Source organism: Schistocerca piceifrons, chromosome 5, assembly GCF_021461385.2.
Source record: "Schistocerca piceifrons isolate TAMUIC-IGC-003096 chromosome 5, iqSchPice1.1, whole genome shotgun sequence".
Classification (NCBI taxonomy): Eukaryota; Metazoa; Arthropoda; class Insecta; order Orthoptera; family Acrididae; genus Schistocerca; species Schistocerca piceifrons.
This window is the reverse complement of record NC_060142.1, coordinates 149,799,086-149,818,522: the sequence shown is the minus strand read 5'-3', so window position 1 is coordinate 149,818,522 and position 19,437 is coordinate 149,799,086. Positions and strand designations below refer to the sequence as shown.

The window sequence follows — 19,437 nt, the reverse complement described above, 5'->3', positions numbered from 1 at the left end:
CAGATTCACTTCATTGGAAAGATGAAAATGAGAAAACTTGACAGAGAGAATGAAGAACTTCTGAACATAACTGATCAGAAGAAAGGAAAGTAACTATAGACTTCTATAATTACAGTTCCATCATTACTCTGTTATAGTGATTCTTGGTACATATCTAGTAAGCCTCAGATGAGCTACAATCATTAATGACTTATGCTAGCTTTCTCTGTTCACGTCTCTGCCCTGTATTGTATTTTTCCTTTATCTTCATGTCTATTACAGTTAATAACATAATTTTGAAATGAAAGTGCAACATTTGAAACTAAATGCAAAAGTAAATAATTCAGCCCTGCAGTGGGTTAGATATTCAATACTCAAGTAGAAACAAACCAGTGCTGGCAGTCACACAGATAGAACAAATTTAAGATATGTACATTACAAATTGAACAACAAACCTTTCTTGCTCATTCCATTTGACCTACTCAACATAATTAAGTTACTGATCTAATACTTGTGTTTAGTGTTATATGATATGTATCATTAATTGTTCATGGGTTTTCAAGATCTAATAACTATTTGAAACATATATACTTTCAGATTAAAGATAGCAGATTACATTTCCGCTATAATCTTAATAGTCTTCGTACTGAGGAGAAAGATCTCTGGTTAAGTGCAGTTGCAGTGGATGATGGACAATGGCATACAGCTAAGGTATTTCTGAGCATTGTTTGTTCAACTTTTATTTGTGGATATAATGGTAAAAATTGTGTACGGTTGCCAAACAGCTACTAATGTGCTTTTGTCATGTCAGGTTTCACGACATGGTTCAGCTGCAACTTTGGAACTCGATGGTGGCGAAGGCCGTAGATATAACGAAACCTTCACCTTTGAGGGACACCAACTTTTACTGGTAGATAAGCAGGAAGGTGTTTACGCTGGAGGAAAAGCAGAATATACAGGAGTTCGAACATTTGAAGTTTATGCTGATTACCAGAAAGGTAACTTCCACTTTATCTTCTATTCTCAAACAACTGTTATTTATAAAAATTATATGTTATCGAAAGAAACTCTGAAAGCTTTGTGTTTCTGTTTTCTGTAATGTAATGTTGTTGTCCTTATAGTTTATTCAGTTTTATGAATATAATTTTGTAATGATGGTTTTTACCTTTGATCTGTCAGTTACTTATGTTTCTGAAACCATGTACAGTTCAGTGCTTCATGTGTATAAATAACAACATTTACTTCAATTTCCTGCCTGTAGGAACTATAAACAATAGGAATATATGTGTAGATCTTGTACATCTTCATCCATACTTGCAAAGCACTATGAAGTGCATGACAGGGAGTACTTCTCATTTGACTATATATTAGGGTTTCTTCCCATTTCATTCCCATATATAGCTTGGGGGAAGTTCCCACTTGTGTTTGCCATCTGAGTTATTGGCTGTTTTAGCAAACGACCCATGGACTGTTGACCGCAATATACTTTTTATCCGTTGTAGCAATATGGTGAAGGGCATTTAAATTTTAGTTCTGGACCTCCGTTTCTCTATGGTGCATTTTACAGACCTTCCTTCACATCCCTGTTTTTAGCTGTTTTCTCTTACATTGATTGGGATTGACATGTGGTCATTTTTTAACTCCTCTCTGTCTTCGTGTCCTACAGTTTTGACATGGGTGCATATGACCTTAGTTGTTTTTGCACCCTAAAACAAAACAAACAAACTGTTGAATGCCTCTGTACGTGTGGCAGTTGGTGCAATCTTGTCTTTGCAGGTCCTATGGTGAAAACACACAGGTGACTGTAGTATATTCCTAGAGACTTCACTTAATAGTTCTTGAAACTTTGTAAGCAGACTTCCACAGCATAGTTGGCATCAGATGTATAACCACATATTGCATTCTTTCTCAGATAATGCCCAAATGAATGACATGGTGGACAGAGAGTTTGTTTCATTCCTGGAGAAACTGTTGAGTGTAAACAGTCCTTCCACAATGGGCAACATGTATAACAACAAGAGTTAATACAAGAAAATTTTCGAATTTTGATGAGAAATATTATTCACATTGCTGAAAACAGAGAGTAAATTTTTGCAGTGTCTGCTTCTCTACAAGCAAAGATTCTGCATATAGTTAATGTTGCAGAAGTATTTGTTACTAAATAATATAATCTGAAACTCGGCAAATACATATTTTAGTATATCAAGACCTGTTGGAAAAATTGGTAAAGTCACACTTGAAATTGTGCAAAGATAGAAATTTTAAGAGCTGCATATTTTTTAGGCTGCCTGGATGACATCAGACTGGAAGGGAAGCATCTGCCTCTGCCTCCTGCAATGAACGGAACTCAATGGGGACAGGCAACAATGGCTAGAAACTTAGAGCGTAACTGCCCTTCTAATAAACCATGTGCTAATGTCATCTGTCCTGATCCATTTGAGTGTGTTGATCTGTGGAATGAATATGAATGCACGTAAGTATTTAATTCAGTTTCTTCTTCAATTTTTATTTAAATTTACTCAATTTATCATAGGACAATGAAACTTTAAACTTGACCCAAACTTTGCATGTTTCTACATTTTACTAGGTGTGATTGGAAAGTTTTAATAATGGGCTTGTAATTGGACAATGGTGGTACTTACATGCTACTGTGACCCATCTCCTTCAAAATAGTCCCCTTCTGACTGAACACACTGACTCCAACAGTGTTTCCACTTTTGGAAACATTCCTGGAAATTTTTTTCCTGAAGTATGTTAAGGACGCTTTCTGTATTTGCCTGGATTACTTCAATCAAGCCAAATTGCTTTCCTTTTAGTGAAAATTTCAGTTTAGGAAACAGGTAGAAGTCCACAGGGGCCAAAGTAGTGGAGTATTGAATTTTGAACTTGGTCAAAAATTCAACAATGGAGAAGTCATGATGAGCCGGAGCATTGTCATGGTGTAACGCCCAACTCCTGTCTTGCCACAATACAGGCCTTTTCTTCCGTACCTTTTCACGCAAACGCTCAAGGACACATTTGTAGTAGTCCTGATTAATTGTCTGTCCTCCAGGTGTAAATTCAAGGTGAACATTACTGGTAGAAGAAAAAAAAAATCACCATCATTGTCTACACCTTCGACCAACTTTGCCATGCTTTCTTTGGTCGTGGTGAACCTGGAGTCTTCCACTGCAAAGACTGCAGTTTGGTTTTAGGATCATATCCATTAACCCATGATTTATCACCTGTAATTACCCTATTTATTAAATATGGGTCTTTTTAGTCTGATTAATCACTTCTTGCCACACTTCAAATTGGTACTGTCTCTGGTCACTTGATAACACTTTTGGAATGAATTTTGCAGACCCTCAATGCATGTTCAGATCTTCAGTTAAAATTGACTGAACTGCATAGAAACTTAAATTAAGTTCATCAGCCATCTCTGTAATTACAAGTCTATGCTCAGAGCGCACTAAGTTGCAAACTTTCACAAAATTTCCATTCATTTTTGAGGTGGAAGGACGGCTGGAACGTGCTCATCTTCAAATGATTCGCGGCCATTTTTAAATCTGTTGAACCAGACAAAAACATTTGACTGGCTCATACAATTATCTCCAAAAGCTGTTTTTAATAGTTTGTAAGTCTTGGAAGCTGATTTCTCAGTTTTAAAACAAAATTTCTCACAAACTTGTTGCTCCATTTTTACATCCATTTTCACGCAGACAGAATCTGGCAGTAAGCCTTAACAGACCCAAACTCAACCAGCTGCCACAACGAACTGAATAAAGGAAATGCAGTTTCCTGTCAGAGGGCATTCAAGTACAAGGCAATGACTCACTCCCCACCTTCCATGTACCTTCACACCAAACCAGTAAGCAGTAGTGGATCCATTCTTAAAACTTTCCAATCACACTTCGTATGACTTTGTAGATCAAAAAATTAAACTTCATTTCTCCTTTACATCCTCCTACTGTCCACTACCTTGATAAATGGTAAACAGGTCCTCAACTTGAAAATTGATTTAAATACTGCAGTACATTACTAGGCGTTGTCCTATCAGAGGTAGTGTTTCTTTGTCTTCCTCCAATCTGTAAACTGACTTATTCAACAAATTGTAGGGATACCTATAGTTTAATGTAGACTTCAAACCTCTATGCAGTATGTGGTTTTTAACATAAACAAAGAAATGTCAGTTGTGGAAGGGAGGAAGAAAATCCTAGGATTTTGTAAGGTTTAAACATTTGAACCCTTGTATTTACAATCTGACACTTATCCACAAAGTCACTTTCTGTCCTTAAGATACTCATATGAGGGGAAAAAAGTCTTTCAGCTGAAGCTTAATCTACTGTTAAGATGTAGTGCTCCAGTTTATATGCAGAGGCATGACGAATAATCATAGAACACAGATACAGTATAGAACACTTTTATTAATGCAAGGAGCATACACATCAGAAGCATCCAAACTCAATGAAGTCAAAGTGGACTAACAGTCAGAGAGTTCTGTGCATTTGTCAACAGAGTGTTCCCGTTCTCACAGAGCTGGGGGAGGAATAATACCGCATATCGATCCACATAGTGCACCCAAGTGACCAAGCAGATTGGCAAATTTCATACCACCTCTAATGATGTCACTCAAAGCAAAAACACTGTCTGCAGTGGTGAAGTACAACATTGGTTGATGTGGTTGAATAGGAGGCAGCTTGAGATTTGTGATGTGGCCATCAGGTTGTCAAGGCAATGTTCAGGGTGGAAGAGCAGCCAAATAGGCATTATCCATAAGAGGCATGATATGATGCATTGTAGGCAATGTGGAAGACAATGCAGCCAGCTGCACGAGGTCCGGAAATATCAGATTCATGCGTGGCATGGTCGCGCACGAATCCAACTGGTTGAATTGCTGTGGCTCATGAGTAGCCTGCCTTGCAAGCAAAACTGGATCACATGCAAGACCTCATAGTGCATTGTCTGTTACACTGAATTATCTAGCAGTGTTGTGCACTGTCATAGCATTGTCCAGAAGATTGTCACTGTCATTTTTTATCACACAAGATGCAAGCAGAGTGTTATCCATAGCATCTGACATTGTGACACAAGAATTGTTGTCCAATGGTGTAAACTGCATGACACAATGAGGGCAGGACAGCAGCACTGTAGTTGCAAAATAGTTGCAAATGTTCAAGTTATATGCAAACACAGTCATCGGAATAATCAGTGTAGTGCTACAGTGTATGGACAGTGGTGATGATGATGAATACTCACGCAACGCAGATACAGTGTAGCATATTAATACAATGATCATACATGTCAGACACAATTGAACTCAACTAAGTCAGTCAGAGAGTTTTGTATGAGGTCAACAATGATGTTTGCCATACAGTGTTCCCACAAAGGCTTCAACAATCGGTACTTCAGTTTCTGAGATTAGCAGAACAACTAATTTCATGATTAGGTGAGGAAGAGTGCTTATAAGTAAATCACTTCATGAGCAAAATCAGTTAACTGCAGACTCATAGAAGTATGTCCCTGTATAATTGATTTCTTAAAGAATATCCAATTTAATGATATAAATAAAATAGAAAGAAACATTCCAGATGGGAAAAATATATTAAAAACAAAGATTCCATGACTTACCAAATGGGAAAGCGCTGGTAGATAGGCACAATAAAAAAAACACACAAACACACACACAAAATTTCAAGCTTTCGCAACCCACAGTTGCTTCGTCAGGAAAGAGGGAAAGAGAACGAAAGATGAAAGGATGTGGGTTTTAAGGGAGAGGGTAAGGAGTCATTCCAATCCCAGGAGCGGAAAGACTTACCTTAGGGGGAAAAAAGGACAGGTATACACTCGCACACACATGCATATCCATGCACACATATACAGACACAAGCAGACATATTTAGAGGCAGCCTCTAAATATGTCTGCTTGTGTCTGTATATGTGTGGATGGATATGTGTGTGTGTGTGTGTGTGTGTGTGCGAGTGTAGCCGGCCGGAGTGGCCGAGCGGTTCTAGGCGCTACAGTCTGGAACCGCGCGACCGCTACGGTCGCAGGTTCGAATCCTGTCTCAGGCATGGATGTGTGTGATGTCCTTAGGTTAGTTAGGTTTAAGTAGTTCTAAGTTCTAGGGGATTGATGACCTCAGCAGTTAAGTCCCATAGTGCTCAGAGCCATTTGCACCATTTTTTGTGTGCGAGTGTATACCTGTCCTTTTTTTCCCCCTAAGGTAAGTCTTTCCACTCCTGGGATTGGAATGACTCCTTACCCTCTCCCTTGAAACCCACATCCTTTCATCTTTCCCTCTCCTTCCCTCTTTCCTGACGAAGCAACCGTGGGTTGCGAAAGCTTGAAATTTTGTGTGTGTGTTTGTGTGTTTTTTTATTGTGCCTGTCTACCAGCGCTTTCCCATTTGGTAAGTCATGGAATCTTTGTTTTAGAATATCCAATTTGTAACACCTAAGAAATATATGTATATGAACTTTTTCTAACTTTGATATTTGCTGAATATGAATGTGCCAGAAATGTCACTTGCAAGCACTCATCTGACATTAGTGAATAGCAATCAATTATTTTAACTACTGCGTTGTAAGCACTGTGGTCATAGTTTTAGATAATCTAATTTTCCTTTTACTTCTGGAACCACACTCTTATTTCTCACAAAGAAAGAAGCATGTGGTGACCAGAGAAGGAGGAGTAAAGATGGAATCTTCATGCACCATTGTCTGTTATACGCAATAATGGAAACAGAATAGAAAAAAAGCAGTGACACAATCTCTCAATTCAGTATCAATGTCATCTTCCACTTTATTATTTATTAACCATTATCCTTGAATTGTATTAATCTTTAAAATTTATTTTTCTAATCCACATTATTCTTTCTTATTCCTTGGAGGAGAAATTGCTACTTATGAAAAATCAAGTCTATCAACTTCTCACATTTGTATTCCATGCTTAGACAATATGTCATACTCAATGCCAGTATATTTACTCCACTGAGAATTTGCAAGAAATTAAAACTTGTACCAGCTAAGGACTCAAATCAAGACACTATGATTTAGTACATAGTACTTTTATATCTATGTGATGCAAGCATGTGCCTTAGTCTGTGGACTAGCCCTTTAATACAGGAACTTGTGATTTCCTCTCAACCCATCATTGGCAGAATGAAGCTTTGAATCAGTCAGTGGGGCATGGTTAGGTGTCTCAGTTGGAAGGAAGATATTCTGGTTTGAGTTCTGATGCAACATAAAGTTTATTTGTCATAAATGTTTGTGCATTAATAATAAAGATATTTGGCAATGCAGATGTAATATACACTCCTGGAAATTGAAATAAGAACACCGTGAATTCATTGTCCCAGGAAGGGGAAACTATATTGACACATTCCTGGGGTCAGATACATCACATGATCACACTGACAGACTCACAGGCACATAGACACAGGCAACAGAGCATGCACAATGTCGGCACTCGTACAGTGTATATCCACCTTTCGCAGCAATGCAGGCTGCTATTCTCCCATGGAGACGATCGTAGAGATGCTGGATGTAGTCCTGTGGAACGGCTTGCCATGCCATTTCCACCTGGCGCCTCAGTTGGACCAGCGTTTGTGCTGGACGTGCAGACCGCGTGAGACGACGCTTCATCCAGTCCCAAACATGCCCAATGGGGGACAGATCCGGAGATCTTGCTGGCCAGGGTAGTTGACTTACACCTTCTAGAGCACGTTGGGTGGCACGGGATACATGCGGACGTGCATTGTCCTGTTGGAACAGCAAGTTCCCTTGCCGGTCTAGGAATGGTAGAACGATGGGTTCGATGATGGTTTGGATGTACCGTGCGCTATTCAGTGTCCCCTCGACGATCACCAGTGGTGTACGGCCAGTGTAGGAGATCGCTCCCCACACCATGATGCCGGGTGTTGGCCCTGTGTGCCTCGGACATATGCAGTCCTGATTGTGGCGCTCACCTGCACGGCGCCAAACACGCATACGACCATCATTGGCACCAAGGCAGAAGCGACTCTCATCGCTGAAGACGACACGTCTCCATTCGTCCCTCCATTCACACCTGTCGCGACACCACTGGAGGCGGGCTGCACGATGTTGGGGCGTGAGCGGAAGACGGCCTAACGTTGTGCGGGACCGTAGCCCAGCTTCATGGAGACGGTTGCGAATGGTCCTCGCCGATACCCCAGGAGCAACAGTGTCCCTAATTTGCTGGGAAGTGGCGGTGCGGTCCCCTACGGCACTGCGTAGGATCCTACGGTCTTGGCGTGCATCTGTGCGTCGCTGCGGTCCGGTCCCAGGTCGACGGGCACGTGCATCTTCCGCCGACCACTGGCGACAACATCAATGTACTGTGGAGACCTCACGCCCTACGTGTTGAGCAATTCGGCGGTACGTCCACCCGGCCTCCCGCATGCCCACTATACGCCCTCGCTCAAAGTCCGTCAACTGCACATACGGTTCACGTCCACGCTGTCGCGGCATGCTACCAGTGTTAAAGTCTGCGATGGAGCTCCGTATGCCACGGCAAACTGGCTGACACTGACGGCGGCGGTGCACAAATGCTGCGCAGCTAGCGCCATTCGACGGCCAACACCGCGGTTCCTGGTGTGTCCGCTGTGCCGTGCGTGTGATCATTGCTTGTACAGCCCTCTCGCAGTGTCCGGAGCAAGTATGGTGGGTCTGACACACCGGTGTCAATGTGTTCTTTTTTCCATTTCCAGGAGTGTATTTACATTGCTACTAACAGTGCAAATTTTGTTTCTAGAAATAACCAATTAATTATCATTTTTGTGTAAATGTTTCATTTTGGAAATGTTGTGTTTTTATTCCCTTTCTAGTTATTAATATACTATCCCCTTAAGGAGCTGTAGAGACAAGCTGTTTGTTGATAGCTAGTGAAACAGGAGAAATTATTGTGGGAAAAAAATCATTGTTTATATGTTATACACGAAGACATAAATCAGCATGTACAAAAATACTGTAAAAATCTTTGACAACTGATGATAAATGCAAGTAGCATTAACAATGATCAAACAAAATTATTGTGAAAGGGAAGCTACTTTTAGAGAGTGTCAACCATTAATTTTACATGTACATAGTGTGGTCCATACATTCCTGGACTTACGTAATAACAAATTCAAAATAAGATGTATATATGTTTCTTAGCTATCTCTTTGCTCTAAACAGAATCAATTTCACATAATACATTTCTCAGTATGAATTTTTAATGTCTTTGTTGCCCCATAAAAATATTCTTTGGCTGTTGTCTTTGCGATTCACTGCTGCTGATTAGCTGAAGCATAGTTGTCCATCATAAAGAATCACCAAAATTGAAAAGAACTGAAAAAGCTCTTATGATTCAAGTTAGAAAGCATTAAAACAATTCTTAATAGAATTTCTTATGCACTGTTGTAGTTGGAGCTCTCATTCTTTGCAAACAGTGCCACTGTTTCTGCAAAGTACAATCAACATTTTCTTCACCTCCTATTTTTGAAAGAACAGTTTTATCAGTGTTGGTGATGTTTCATTGAACCATGCAGAACTCGCAACTTATATTTCAGCATCTTTATGTGTTGGTGTCAGATAAGCCTTCCACTGACGTCAAATTGGTGCCCACTGTTCTTCCTATACCTCCATCTCCCAACTCTGACATATGCATAATGGGATATCATTTCAGACATGAAAGAGAGAGAGAGAGAGAGAGAGAGAGAGAGAGAGAGAGATCTGTCTGGGAACTCCTGGACTGCACTGTGTGTCCCAAAAGCATTAAAAGGCACAAAAAAAACTAAAAATGGAATGCTGCAGCCATAGTCAGTAGTCGACATTTCTTGTACATTTTCTGAGATAAGTGTACGTAAAAGCTACTGCAGATTGCTCAGTTAAATATATTTCAAATTGATACTGACTCAGGAAATTAATTGTAACAAGAATTCAAAAGTAATTTCTAGTGTCAATCTCTGTTAATGGTGATAAATATTCTTCTGAACAAATTCTGACTTTTAAGTAAACAATTTCTTTCAAGTATTCAAATACAGTATACTCCCAATTATTTAATTAGTGTGTAAGTGTCAGTGAAGCAAGTTAAAAGAAATCTGTAAAAGAAATGAAAGAAACATGTTGACATTAAAATAAAAATTAGAATTAATTAAAACATTTAATAAGGGGAAACCTGCTGCAAAACTAAGTGCTGATTATGATATTGGAATGCACGCTGTTTGGTACATTAAAAGGAATAAGCAGAAAAAAAGGATGTCAGGAAATGTGATTCTAGTTCTGGACCACCTGTACAAAAAGCATGAGGTGATCTACTTTGATGAATTAGATGCTGCTCTTTTGCAATGATTTAGCTGAAACTGAGCAGAAGGTGTCGTTGTCTCAGGTGCTATGTCTTCCAAAAAAACTAAATTTTTTTGTGAGTCTTTAGACTTAGATGGAGAATTTAATCTGGATGGCTAACCAGATTCAAGCAACATCATTCATAAACTTACTGCGCTTTTGAAGATGTTTATGAAGAAACATCAGATGCGTGGCTGAAGGTAGACACATGAACGCAGCTGTCACCTTATGAGTTACACTGAAACTGTGACTGCAGCTTCACAATAAGCCAAAGAAGAGAATAGTGAATGTGAAATTGGGATGAAGATAGTGTCCTTGTCAGTCCTTGTACCACATTGCAATGTGTTGATACTCTTATAGATTCTATGGGCCAGAGGGGGTTTCAGTACAGTGACATTATTGCTGCAGGAAAAATTCAAATTGCTGTGAAAAAAAAAGTCAACTCCTTTCAGATTCAGACCAACATCATAGACTGTTTTAAGAAACGAAAAGCCCTACAGTACCTTTGCACAGAAATTGGATAAACTTTTGTAGAAATAACAAATGTTTGAAAATATCTCTATTTTTCATGTTTTTCAATTACAGTGCACTTCCTTCCCCACATTACCCCAAATAATCAGGAGTATACTGTACTCAGTAATAGGAGTAGCAAACTGTGCATGTGTTAAATAAAATGCTGATAAAAATTTTAAAATCAAGCAAATACTGTCAATGGAAGAAACACACTCAAGTTGTCTAGTAACATGTAGTTTTATATGCTGTTTTATGGTAAACTACTCTTTCATAGCAATAATGATATCTTGCAACATTTCTCAGCTGTGGTGAAGGCAAGGTAGTGTCTGCTGACCAAAAGGGGTGTGAGGATAAAAACGAATGCCTGGACAGACCATGTCAAAATGGTGGCACATGCATCAATGAAGAGCCAAAACTTCGTTATCAGTGCTTGTGTCCCGAGGGATACTGGGGGGAAAATTGCGAATTGGTGCAGGAAGGGCGAACTTTGAAACTTAGTATGGGGGCACTTGCAGCCATCTTGGTCTGTCTGCTCATCATCCTTAGTAAGTCACAAAATATTTGGTGATGAGAAATGTAGGAAAGTCCTTTTTCTTTTGCTCATGCGCATGGAAAGTACGTACTCATGTAACAGCCAGCAAATAATTTTGCTTGAATATTGGGAACTGTTTGAATGTCAGATTTGCTCAGCAACTTTAATGGAATTAAATGCCTTTATGTCTTGCACTGACTTTTTTGTATGTTTATGTAGAGGTCATTGCTTATTTCTGTACAGCTTCTTACATTTGTTTCACTATTTTTTATTTTTCTTAAATGGTGTTTAGATCTTGCATTTCAGTACTTTTGACTGCAAAGGTCAGTAAGGTTCTTTGTGCATGTAGTTATATTTTTTAATGTTTGTATGTGCTTGCTAGCTGTCCCACTGGATTCCGAATTCAGGGCAGAGATTGTGTAAACGAAGATGAATGTGAATGGAGGCCCTGCCTCAATGGAGGCCGTTGTGTTGACTTTGCTGATGAACGTCATTACGCCTGTCTTTGTCCTCCTGGTTTCAAGGGAATACATTGTGAACTGGAACAGCTTGAATCAGGAATAATTAAACCATCCACAAATTTCATCATAGCCATCATATCTTGTGTGATTCTCTTAATAAGTAAGTTTTAAACAATTTATTTTTATGTATCTTTGTAGATCATTCATGCATGAAAAATATCAGTTAATCTCTTGTCCCACATTTTGTTTTTATTTGTGCAGTGCATTGGTATTTTTCTATTCTATATTATTCTTAGGCAGTTGTTCATATTTGGATTCTGTGTTGATGTAATGAATATCTAGAGTGAGCCATTATATAGTAATAATTATAGTAATAATTAATGCATGATTACTGTTATCCATTGCTGAATCCAATTGACATTCATAAATTTTGTGCATATTTGCTTAGAAAACGTTCAGTAATATCTTTTGTAGTTACTAGCTGTAAAGGTGTTGCTAATTGCATTCAGTTTTTCTATATATTTATATTTGTCCATTTGTTTGTTCAAAACTGCAACAGATTTCTTTCTTTTTGGGTTATTTATCTTTTAAAAAGATAAAAGACAGAATTGTAAATGAAAAATTTTCTGTCACTACTTTTCTGTTTTCACAATTAATTTCGGAGTGTGATTCACTGATAATGAATTGTTTAAAGTTAAGTTATGTGACAACTGCAACTTCTAGGACGAGTGAAATTTGTATGTCTAAGCATAAGAGTAAGCTGTGATGTGGACTGCTGGTGTTACAATAATACTTCAGTAAGGAGACTGATCTTTCTTACTTAATAGGTGGGAGATAATAAGCATAAAATCCAATAACAATACAAAATGACATTAATCTACCATTTGAATGTGTTCCTCATTCCACAATACATTTATATTGCAAGTTTCTGTCATTAATTGTATGTATTTGCTCCCCAAAAGTGTATTTTGTGACCTAAAGCTCTGGACACATCATCATCAGTTTGAAGGACTGAATTATCTCTGATTGGTTCACTGCTGATTTATTTTGCTCTGGGATCTCCCCCCCCCCCCCCCCCCCCTCCCCCCTATGGAAAGCAATATTTTTCCCAGGTGACTATCTGAGGCATGATAATTTATTCCACTATCAGTTTCAACCTAAGTAGCCATTTTAAGCAGGTCTGTGACACGTTGATAAATTAATTAGTAAAGTTAAAAAAGTCAAAAATGAATTTCAAGAACATGTAATCCACACACTAAGAATGATATTAAACTTACGTGCAGTAAGGCGTCCTATGAAAGTTTAACACGATTCTTATTGTGAGAATTGTACACTTGATTAAATTCATTTTTTTAAAATTGGTGTATTAATTTGTCATGGGATTGTAGAACCAGTTGAAAATAGCCCTTTAGGCTGAAGTCATCAGTGAAAGAGATTATCATACTTCAGGCAGATGGTTAGCTAAATTTTTATCTGTCCATAATATATGATGACCAAAGTGAAAATATTTGCTTTGGTTGATCAATTTTCTTCTCCTTATTTTGGGATCTTGTTCAGCAGTGAGTATGGTGTTCTGCTTTCTTCATTTTGATTAAATATGTTTAATTCCTTCCCAATATTTTCATTTCTCTTCCTATCTAGTAATGTGTAGCCAGCTGCTGTTCTCAGAAATCTCATCTCTGTATGTTCTGTGCTTTTGATCTGTAATTTAATAATCCATATACCAACATTGGTACTCTATCACTTTATTGTTTAAGCAGTATATTTTTATGCTATTTTTAAAATTCTATATTTCAATAGTTTAAGCAAAGTATTTTTCTGCTACTTTTAAAATGCCATTTATTTGTGTTACGTACGAACTGGAATTACTTTAGTTATCACTTGATACACAAGTGAGACAATGTTTAAGTTCAGGCTTGTCCTCTGATCTACTCATGCGAGTGAGCTGGCTCGCACTCATGCCTTGGCGGTGAACAACCTGCTGGCTCATGGTGAGAAATAGGGGGGGGGGGGGGGGGGGCTGGAGTCGGAACAAAGCAGCTCAACACCTGAAACTACAATTACCAATTACTAATGTTACTTCTATGGAGATGTATTGCTTCACTGTGGCTAATTAATGCTGTTAGTGGCAGATTGATTTCCCAGGACTGATGCATTGATGAGAAATGACAATAGAATGAAACCATTTCTTTTAATTGATGAGGTGAAGAACATGTGACAGCTAAATATGAGACATGTATTTCTTGAGATTGTTGCAGCCTTATGATGAATGTCATTTTTGGACAAAGTAAATTGACATTATCTTTATTCACATGTTAAAAATAAAAACACTAGGTGTCAATGAATTCTACTTCTTTAGCTTTTCTCTAAAGCATCAATGCCTGGCACCACTTTCTGAGCACATCTAATTTGAAGATAGGTGAGCTTCTGTCGGTGAATTTTGTTCTCCTCACTGCAAAAAGAAGTTGCTCGCACAAGTATGTAGGGCCAAACATTGATATAATCATGTAAATTTACAATGAGAAAAAATTTTATATGAACTTACAAGCTTATTTTATTATGAGATGTATCATGCAACTGATTTTCACACTGTTGGTTTATAAGTAATAACTGTAATTAGCCATCCCACAATGACATCAGGTAGATACTGATGTGTCTGACCTTTGCTATGAAGTTTTTAATTAAGCCATAATGCTCCTTTTCACCAATTTCCAAAGAGCTGCCTCCACTTTAAGCACCATGCCATTAAAGATGAGTATAAAGGTTGCATCTGCGGCTATGGTGAATGTAACACATGGGCATTCCTGTGAAGACAGTGGCACAGTTTGCACTTCCCCTGCATTACACAATGACATCTGACTAGCACACGTTACCACATGCGCTCACATCCCAAATTGCAAGCGAGTGTAATAACCCATGGAGAGGGTAAAGCAGCAGAAGGGCGAGAGAGTGAGTCTGGAGGAGAAGATGGAGAGAGGTAGGAGGAGGAAGAGGAGATGGATGGAGAATGGGAAGAGGAGCTGATAACCATATTTAGCAATTATGAATCATTGCCAGCTTTGCTAGTAAATATACAAACTCACTGCCACCATTAATCTGGTCTGCACCCATTAATATAGTCCCTTTTAAATGATATTCATTCCCAAAATCTAGTTCAGTGGTAGACGTGTGGTATGTGGATGAAAATATTTCTTAACTCTAAGACATGCCAGTGTCAAAGAATGAAGTCATAAGTTGCCTCCTTGAGAAAAAGGTTTCACTGTACCGCCTCTGCATTCAACTACCTTGTAATATCACACCGTATGCAGTGTGGAATCAAGGATAGTTGTTATTCACCATATAGTCTAGAAACATGACAGTCTCTGGCTGCCAAAGCCAGATTGCTGAGCTGGGCAGTCTGGTTTTGGCAGCAAGAGACTGTTGTCCTGTTTGTGTGGGCTGCATTTGTGTGAGTGTTATATCTATTCTGATGAAGACCTGTCTGGTCAAAAGCTTTGTTTGACAGTCTTTTTGTTGTTCCTATCTGCAACTCAGCATCTCCGCTATATGGTGAGTAGTAACAATCCTTTTCATAATATTGTGTACAATGTGACATAGTTCGTAGTAGTCATTAACCTTCATTATGCAGTTTGGTGCGTTGCTACTTGGACAAGAAAACTATGATCACAGAGAAGACACTGAAAACGTGTAGTGGTAGGAAAGGAGACAGTTACATTGCGTAGTTGCTTCATTTGTGCTCATGGTACACTACTGGCCGTTAAAATTGCTACACCATGAAGATGACGTGCTACAGATGCGAAATTTAACTGACAGGAAGAAGATGCTGTGATATGCAAATGATTAGCTTTTCAGAGCATTCACACAAGGTTGGCGCCATGGCGACACCTACAACATGAGGAAAGTTTCCAACTGATTTCTCACACACAAACAGCAGTTGACCAGTGTTGCCTGGTGAAATGTTGTTGTGATGCCTCGTGTAAGGAGGAGAAATGCATACCATCACATTTCCAACTTTGATAAAGGTCAGATTGTAGCCTATCATGATTGCAGTTTATCGTATCGCGACATTGGTGCTCGTGTTGGTCGAGATCCAATGACTGTTAGCAGAATATGGAATTGGTGGGTTCAGGAGGGTAATACGGAACACCGTGCTGGATCCCAACGGCCTCCTATCACTAGCAGTCGAGATGACAGGCATCTTATCCGCATGACTGTAACAGATCATGCAGCCACGTCTCGATCCCTGAGTCAACAGATGGGGACGTTTGCAAGACAACAACCATCTGCACGAACAGTTCGACGACGTTTGCAGCAGCATGGACTATCAGCTCAGAGACCATGGCTGCGGTTACCCTTGATGCTGCATCTCAGACAAGAGTGCCTGTGATGGTGTACTCAATGACGAACCTGGGTGCAAGAATGGCAAAACGTCATTTTTTCGGATGAATCCAGGTTCTGTTTACAGCATCATGATGGTCGCATCTGTGTCTGGTGACATTGCGGTGAATGCACATTGGAAGTGTGTATTCGTCATCGCCATACTGGCGTATCACCCGGTGTGATGGTATGGGATGCCATTGGTTACATGTCTCAGTCGCCTCTTGTTCGCATTGACAGGACTTTGAACAGTGGACTTTACATTTCAGATGTGTTACGACCCGTGGCTCCACCCTTCATTCGATCCCTGCGAAACCCTACATTTCAGCAGGATAATGCATGACCACATGTTGCAGGTCCTGTATGGGCCTTTCTGGGTACAGAAAATGTTCAACTGCTGCCATGGCCAGCACATTCTCCAGATCTCTCACCAATTGAAAAGGTCTGGTCAATGGTGGCCGAGCAACTGGCTCGTCACAATACGCCAGTCACTGCTCGTGATGAACTGTGGTATCGTGTAGAAGCTGCATGGGCAGCTGTACCTGTACACGCCACCCAAGCTTTGTTTGACTCACCTACATCTACATCTACATTTATACTCCGCAAGCCAGCCAATGGTGTGTGGCGGAGGGCGCTCAATGCCCAGGCGTATCAAGGCTGTTATTATGGCCAGAGGTGGTTGTTCTGGGTACTGATTTCTCAGGATCTATGCACCCAAATTGCGTGAAAATGTAATAACATGTCAGTTCTAGTATAATATATTTGTCCAATGAATACCCGTTTTTCATCTGCATTTCTTTTTGGTGTAGCAATTTTAATGGCCAGTAGTGTAGAGTACTGATTTGACAGAATAACCTTTTCAATATAATTTTGCTTTTTTAAAACTTTTTGGTACTTGCAGTCTTAGGGAGTAAAAATGAATGATCTGTCTGGTTAGTTGTAGGATGTGGACATTCCAGCTGATTACTGGTTCCCCATGAAAATAGCAAACAGTATATGTTAAAATTACAGTGATTTGAAATTTGGTTCATGTACTTGTTACAGCTATGTCACGGAATCTTCTGATTAAGTTGGAGATCTGGGAATTCTGCAGAGTAACCAGTCTGGTCTTCATAAATTTACTAAGAGATAGAATGTACCTTTAAGAGATGAAATTCTGACATCACAAATAGACACACTTAAAAACAGAAAAATTATTTCTAATTTTCAGAACTATAAGTTCCCTCCAAGGGAGGGGGGCGGGAGACTAAGTGATCTGCTCATCCCTTCCAATCTTCTGACATCCCCCTTTTATTCCCAAGAAAAGGAATTAACGATTCAAAAAACTAGGAATAGTTTTTTAAGCTTTTAAGTTTGCCTATTATTGGTACCAGAATTTTGTCACCTGAAGGCACTCTGGCTTCCATTAATTCTACAGTTTCTCACGTGAATTCTCTTACTGATGCAGTTCTGGCCCCTCCTATTTCAAACAGAAGACCTATTTATATGTGTGATGAAGTAGGTGGTATCAAATGATGTACAACATCATTGTCAAGTGGTACACATGTACTTTTTATTACGTACCGTGTCTCCCCTTCCTCTTTTTCAGAACAGATATTTGTGGTCTGATTTTGTTGGTTATTTATAGAAAGATTATGAGATAAGGTATGAAAAACATTTGTTATTATGTGTTAGAACTGCTCAGCTGTGAATATTACTGCAAATAAGCTTTGGTAACATGAAAGTATGTATGTATTGAAGGGCAGTATCTCATATGCTGCAGGTGTCCGTTCATTTTTTGCATTGTAATTACTCACTTTATTCTTCCATCACAGTGTAAGATTTATCCAAGTCTTTCAATCAAGAATTTGCAATATTTGGATGGTCTGTTATTCTGACTAATAATCATACCACTTATCCCTCCTATTTCAGTATTGGTCCTAGTCTTTGTAGTATACAACAGACGCCGTGAAGCCCACATAAAGTATCCAGGACCAGACGATGATGTCCGTGAAAATATTATTAATTATGATGATGAGGGTGGTGGAGAAGATGACATGACAGCTTTTGACATCACACCCCTGCAGATTCCTATTGGAGGGCCAATACCTGAGATGACTGGAAAGATGCCATGTAAGTAATAGACTGAAACTTTGTCTCTTCTTTCTGTCACACAACAATTAAGGTAATTGCTGCTGCATACACCCCAAAACAATTAATAATGTGTAACAGTAATGTAGATGAATATAAATTTTATGCAATAAATTGATGTCACGATGAAACAGAGAGCAGCTGATGAACTGTGGATATTGTTGCAAATATCTGAAGCAGGAATAGTTCAGAGTACTCTGATATACCACTGATTTTGTTGTATGTTCTAAGAAGATTTGACAATACTCTGCTGCCTTTTCTTTTTTAGCTTTTACATTTTTTTACTGTATTTCACTGCTCAGAGTAATGAAACAAAGAAGTATGTTAGTTAAAGGCTCTATGGGTGGTACTACAGAATGTATTCATTTAACATGATGAAGTAAAATAAAGCATCACAGGTATAACATTCAGGTTAACACTCTTTCTAAGGATATCAAAAGTGGTGACTGAAATATCGTAATATGGATATACTTTATCTATGGCTTTTAATCTAATCATCAAGAGTACTGTATGCTAGAGGCAGTGAACATTGCCAATATTACCATGTAAGTACAACTGGCAAGCCTGAAGTCAGACAGAAGTGAATGTTTCTCAATAAAAAGTCAGCAGTACCATGTGATGATAATTTTTGTTGGAATCAAATTTTCATAGTCGGGCAGTTTGTTAGTTATTCACATGTTCCATGAATCATAATTGCAGTCTCAATATGGTGTGGAACATGACAATTTAAACTATAATACACTTTATCTGTGAAAAATATAGCAACATTCAGAATGTTTGTCCTTTACATTAAATGTAAGCATATAGTCACACACACACACACACACACACACACACACAATGTTTTATACTTAACCATGTTCAATCACACACATGTTGCTGCACATTCAGAGTTCTCCTATGGGGATGAAGGGGTGTGATATAGTTTGTTTGACATTAATTTAACCATCTTTTACATTTTTGTCGTCACACGGCAGGTGATCTGGTATTTTTATGTCTAAATACTACATTTTTTCTACCTGTTATTATGGATAAGTGATGGGCTGTGTAGGTCATTTGTCCTTCTGGTAATATATTTATGAACTTTACAGTTCTTTTTGAGTACTGAGTGTTGACAAC

The 19,437-nt window shown here is 38.8% G+C and overlaps 1 protein-coding gene across 1 annotated transcript in view; it reads left to right on the top strand.

Moving 5' to 3' along the window:
- LOC124798306 (neural-cadherin-like) overlaps window positions 1–19,437 on the top strand; it is a 446,838-nt gene that overhangs the window by 415,811 nt on the left and 11,590 nt on the right. The window contains exons 21-25 of the mRNA XM_047261643.1: window positions 577–690; window positions 791–977; window positions 2,263–2,452; window positions 11,733–11,971; window positions 18,100–18,300. Of these exons, the coding sequence (XP_047117599.1) occupies window positions 577–690; window positions 791–977; window positions 2,263–2,452; window positions 11,733–11,971; window positions 18,100–18,300 (931 nt within the window). The remainder of the gene's footprint in view (window positions 1–576; window positions 691–790; window positions 978–2,262; window positions 2,453–11,732; window positions 11,972–18,099; window positions 18,301–19,437) is intronic.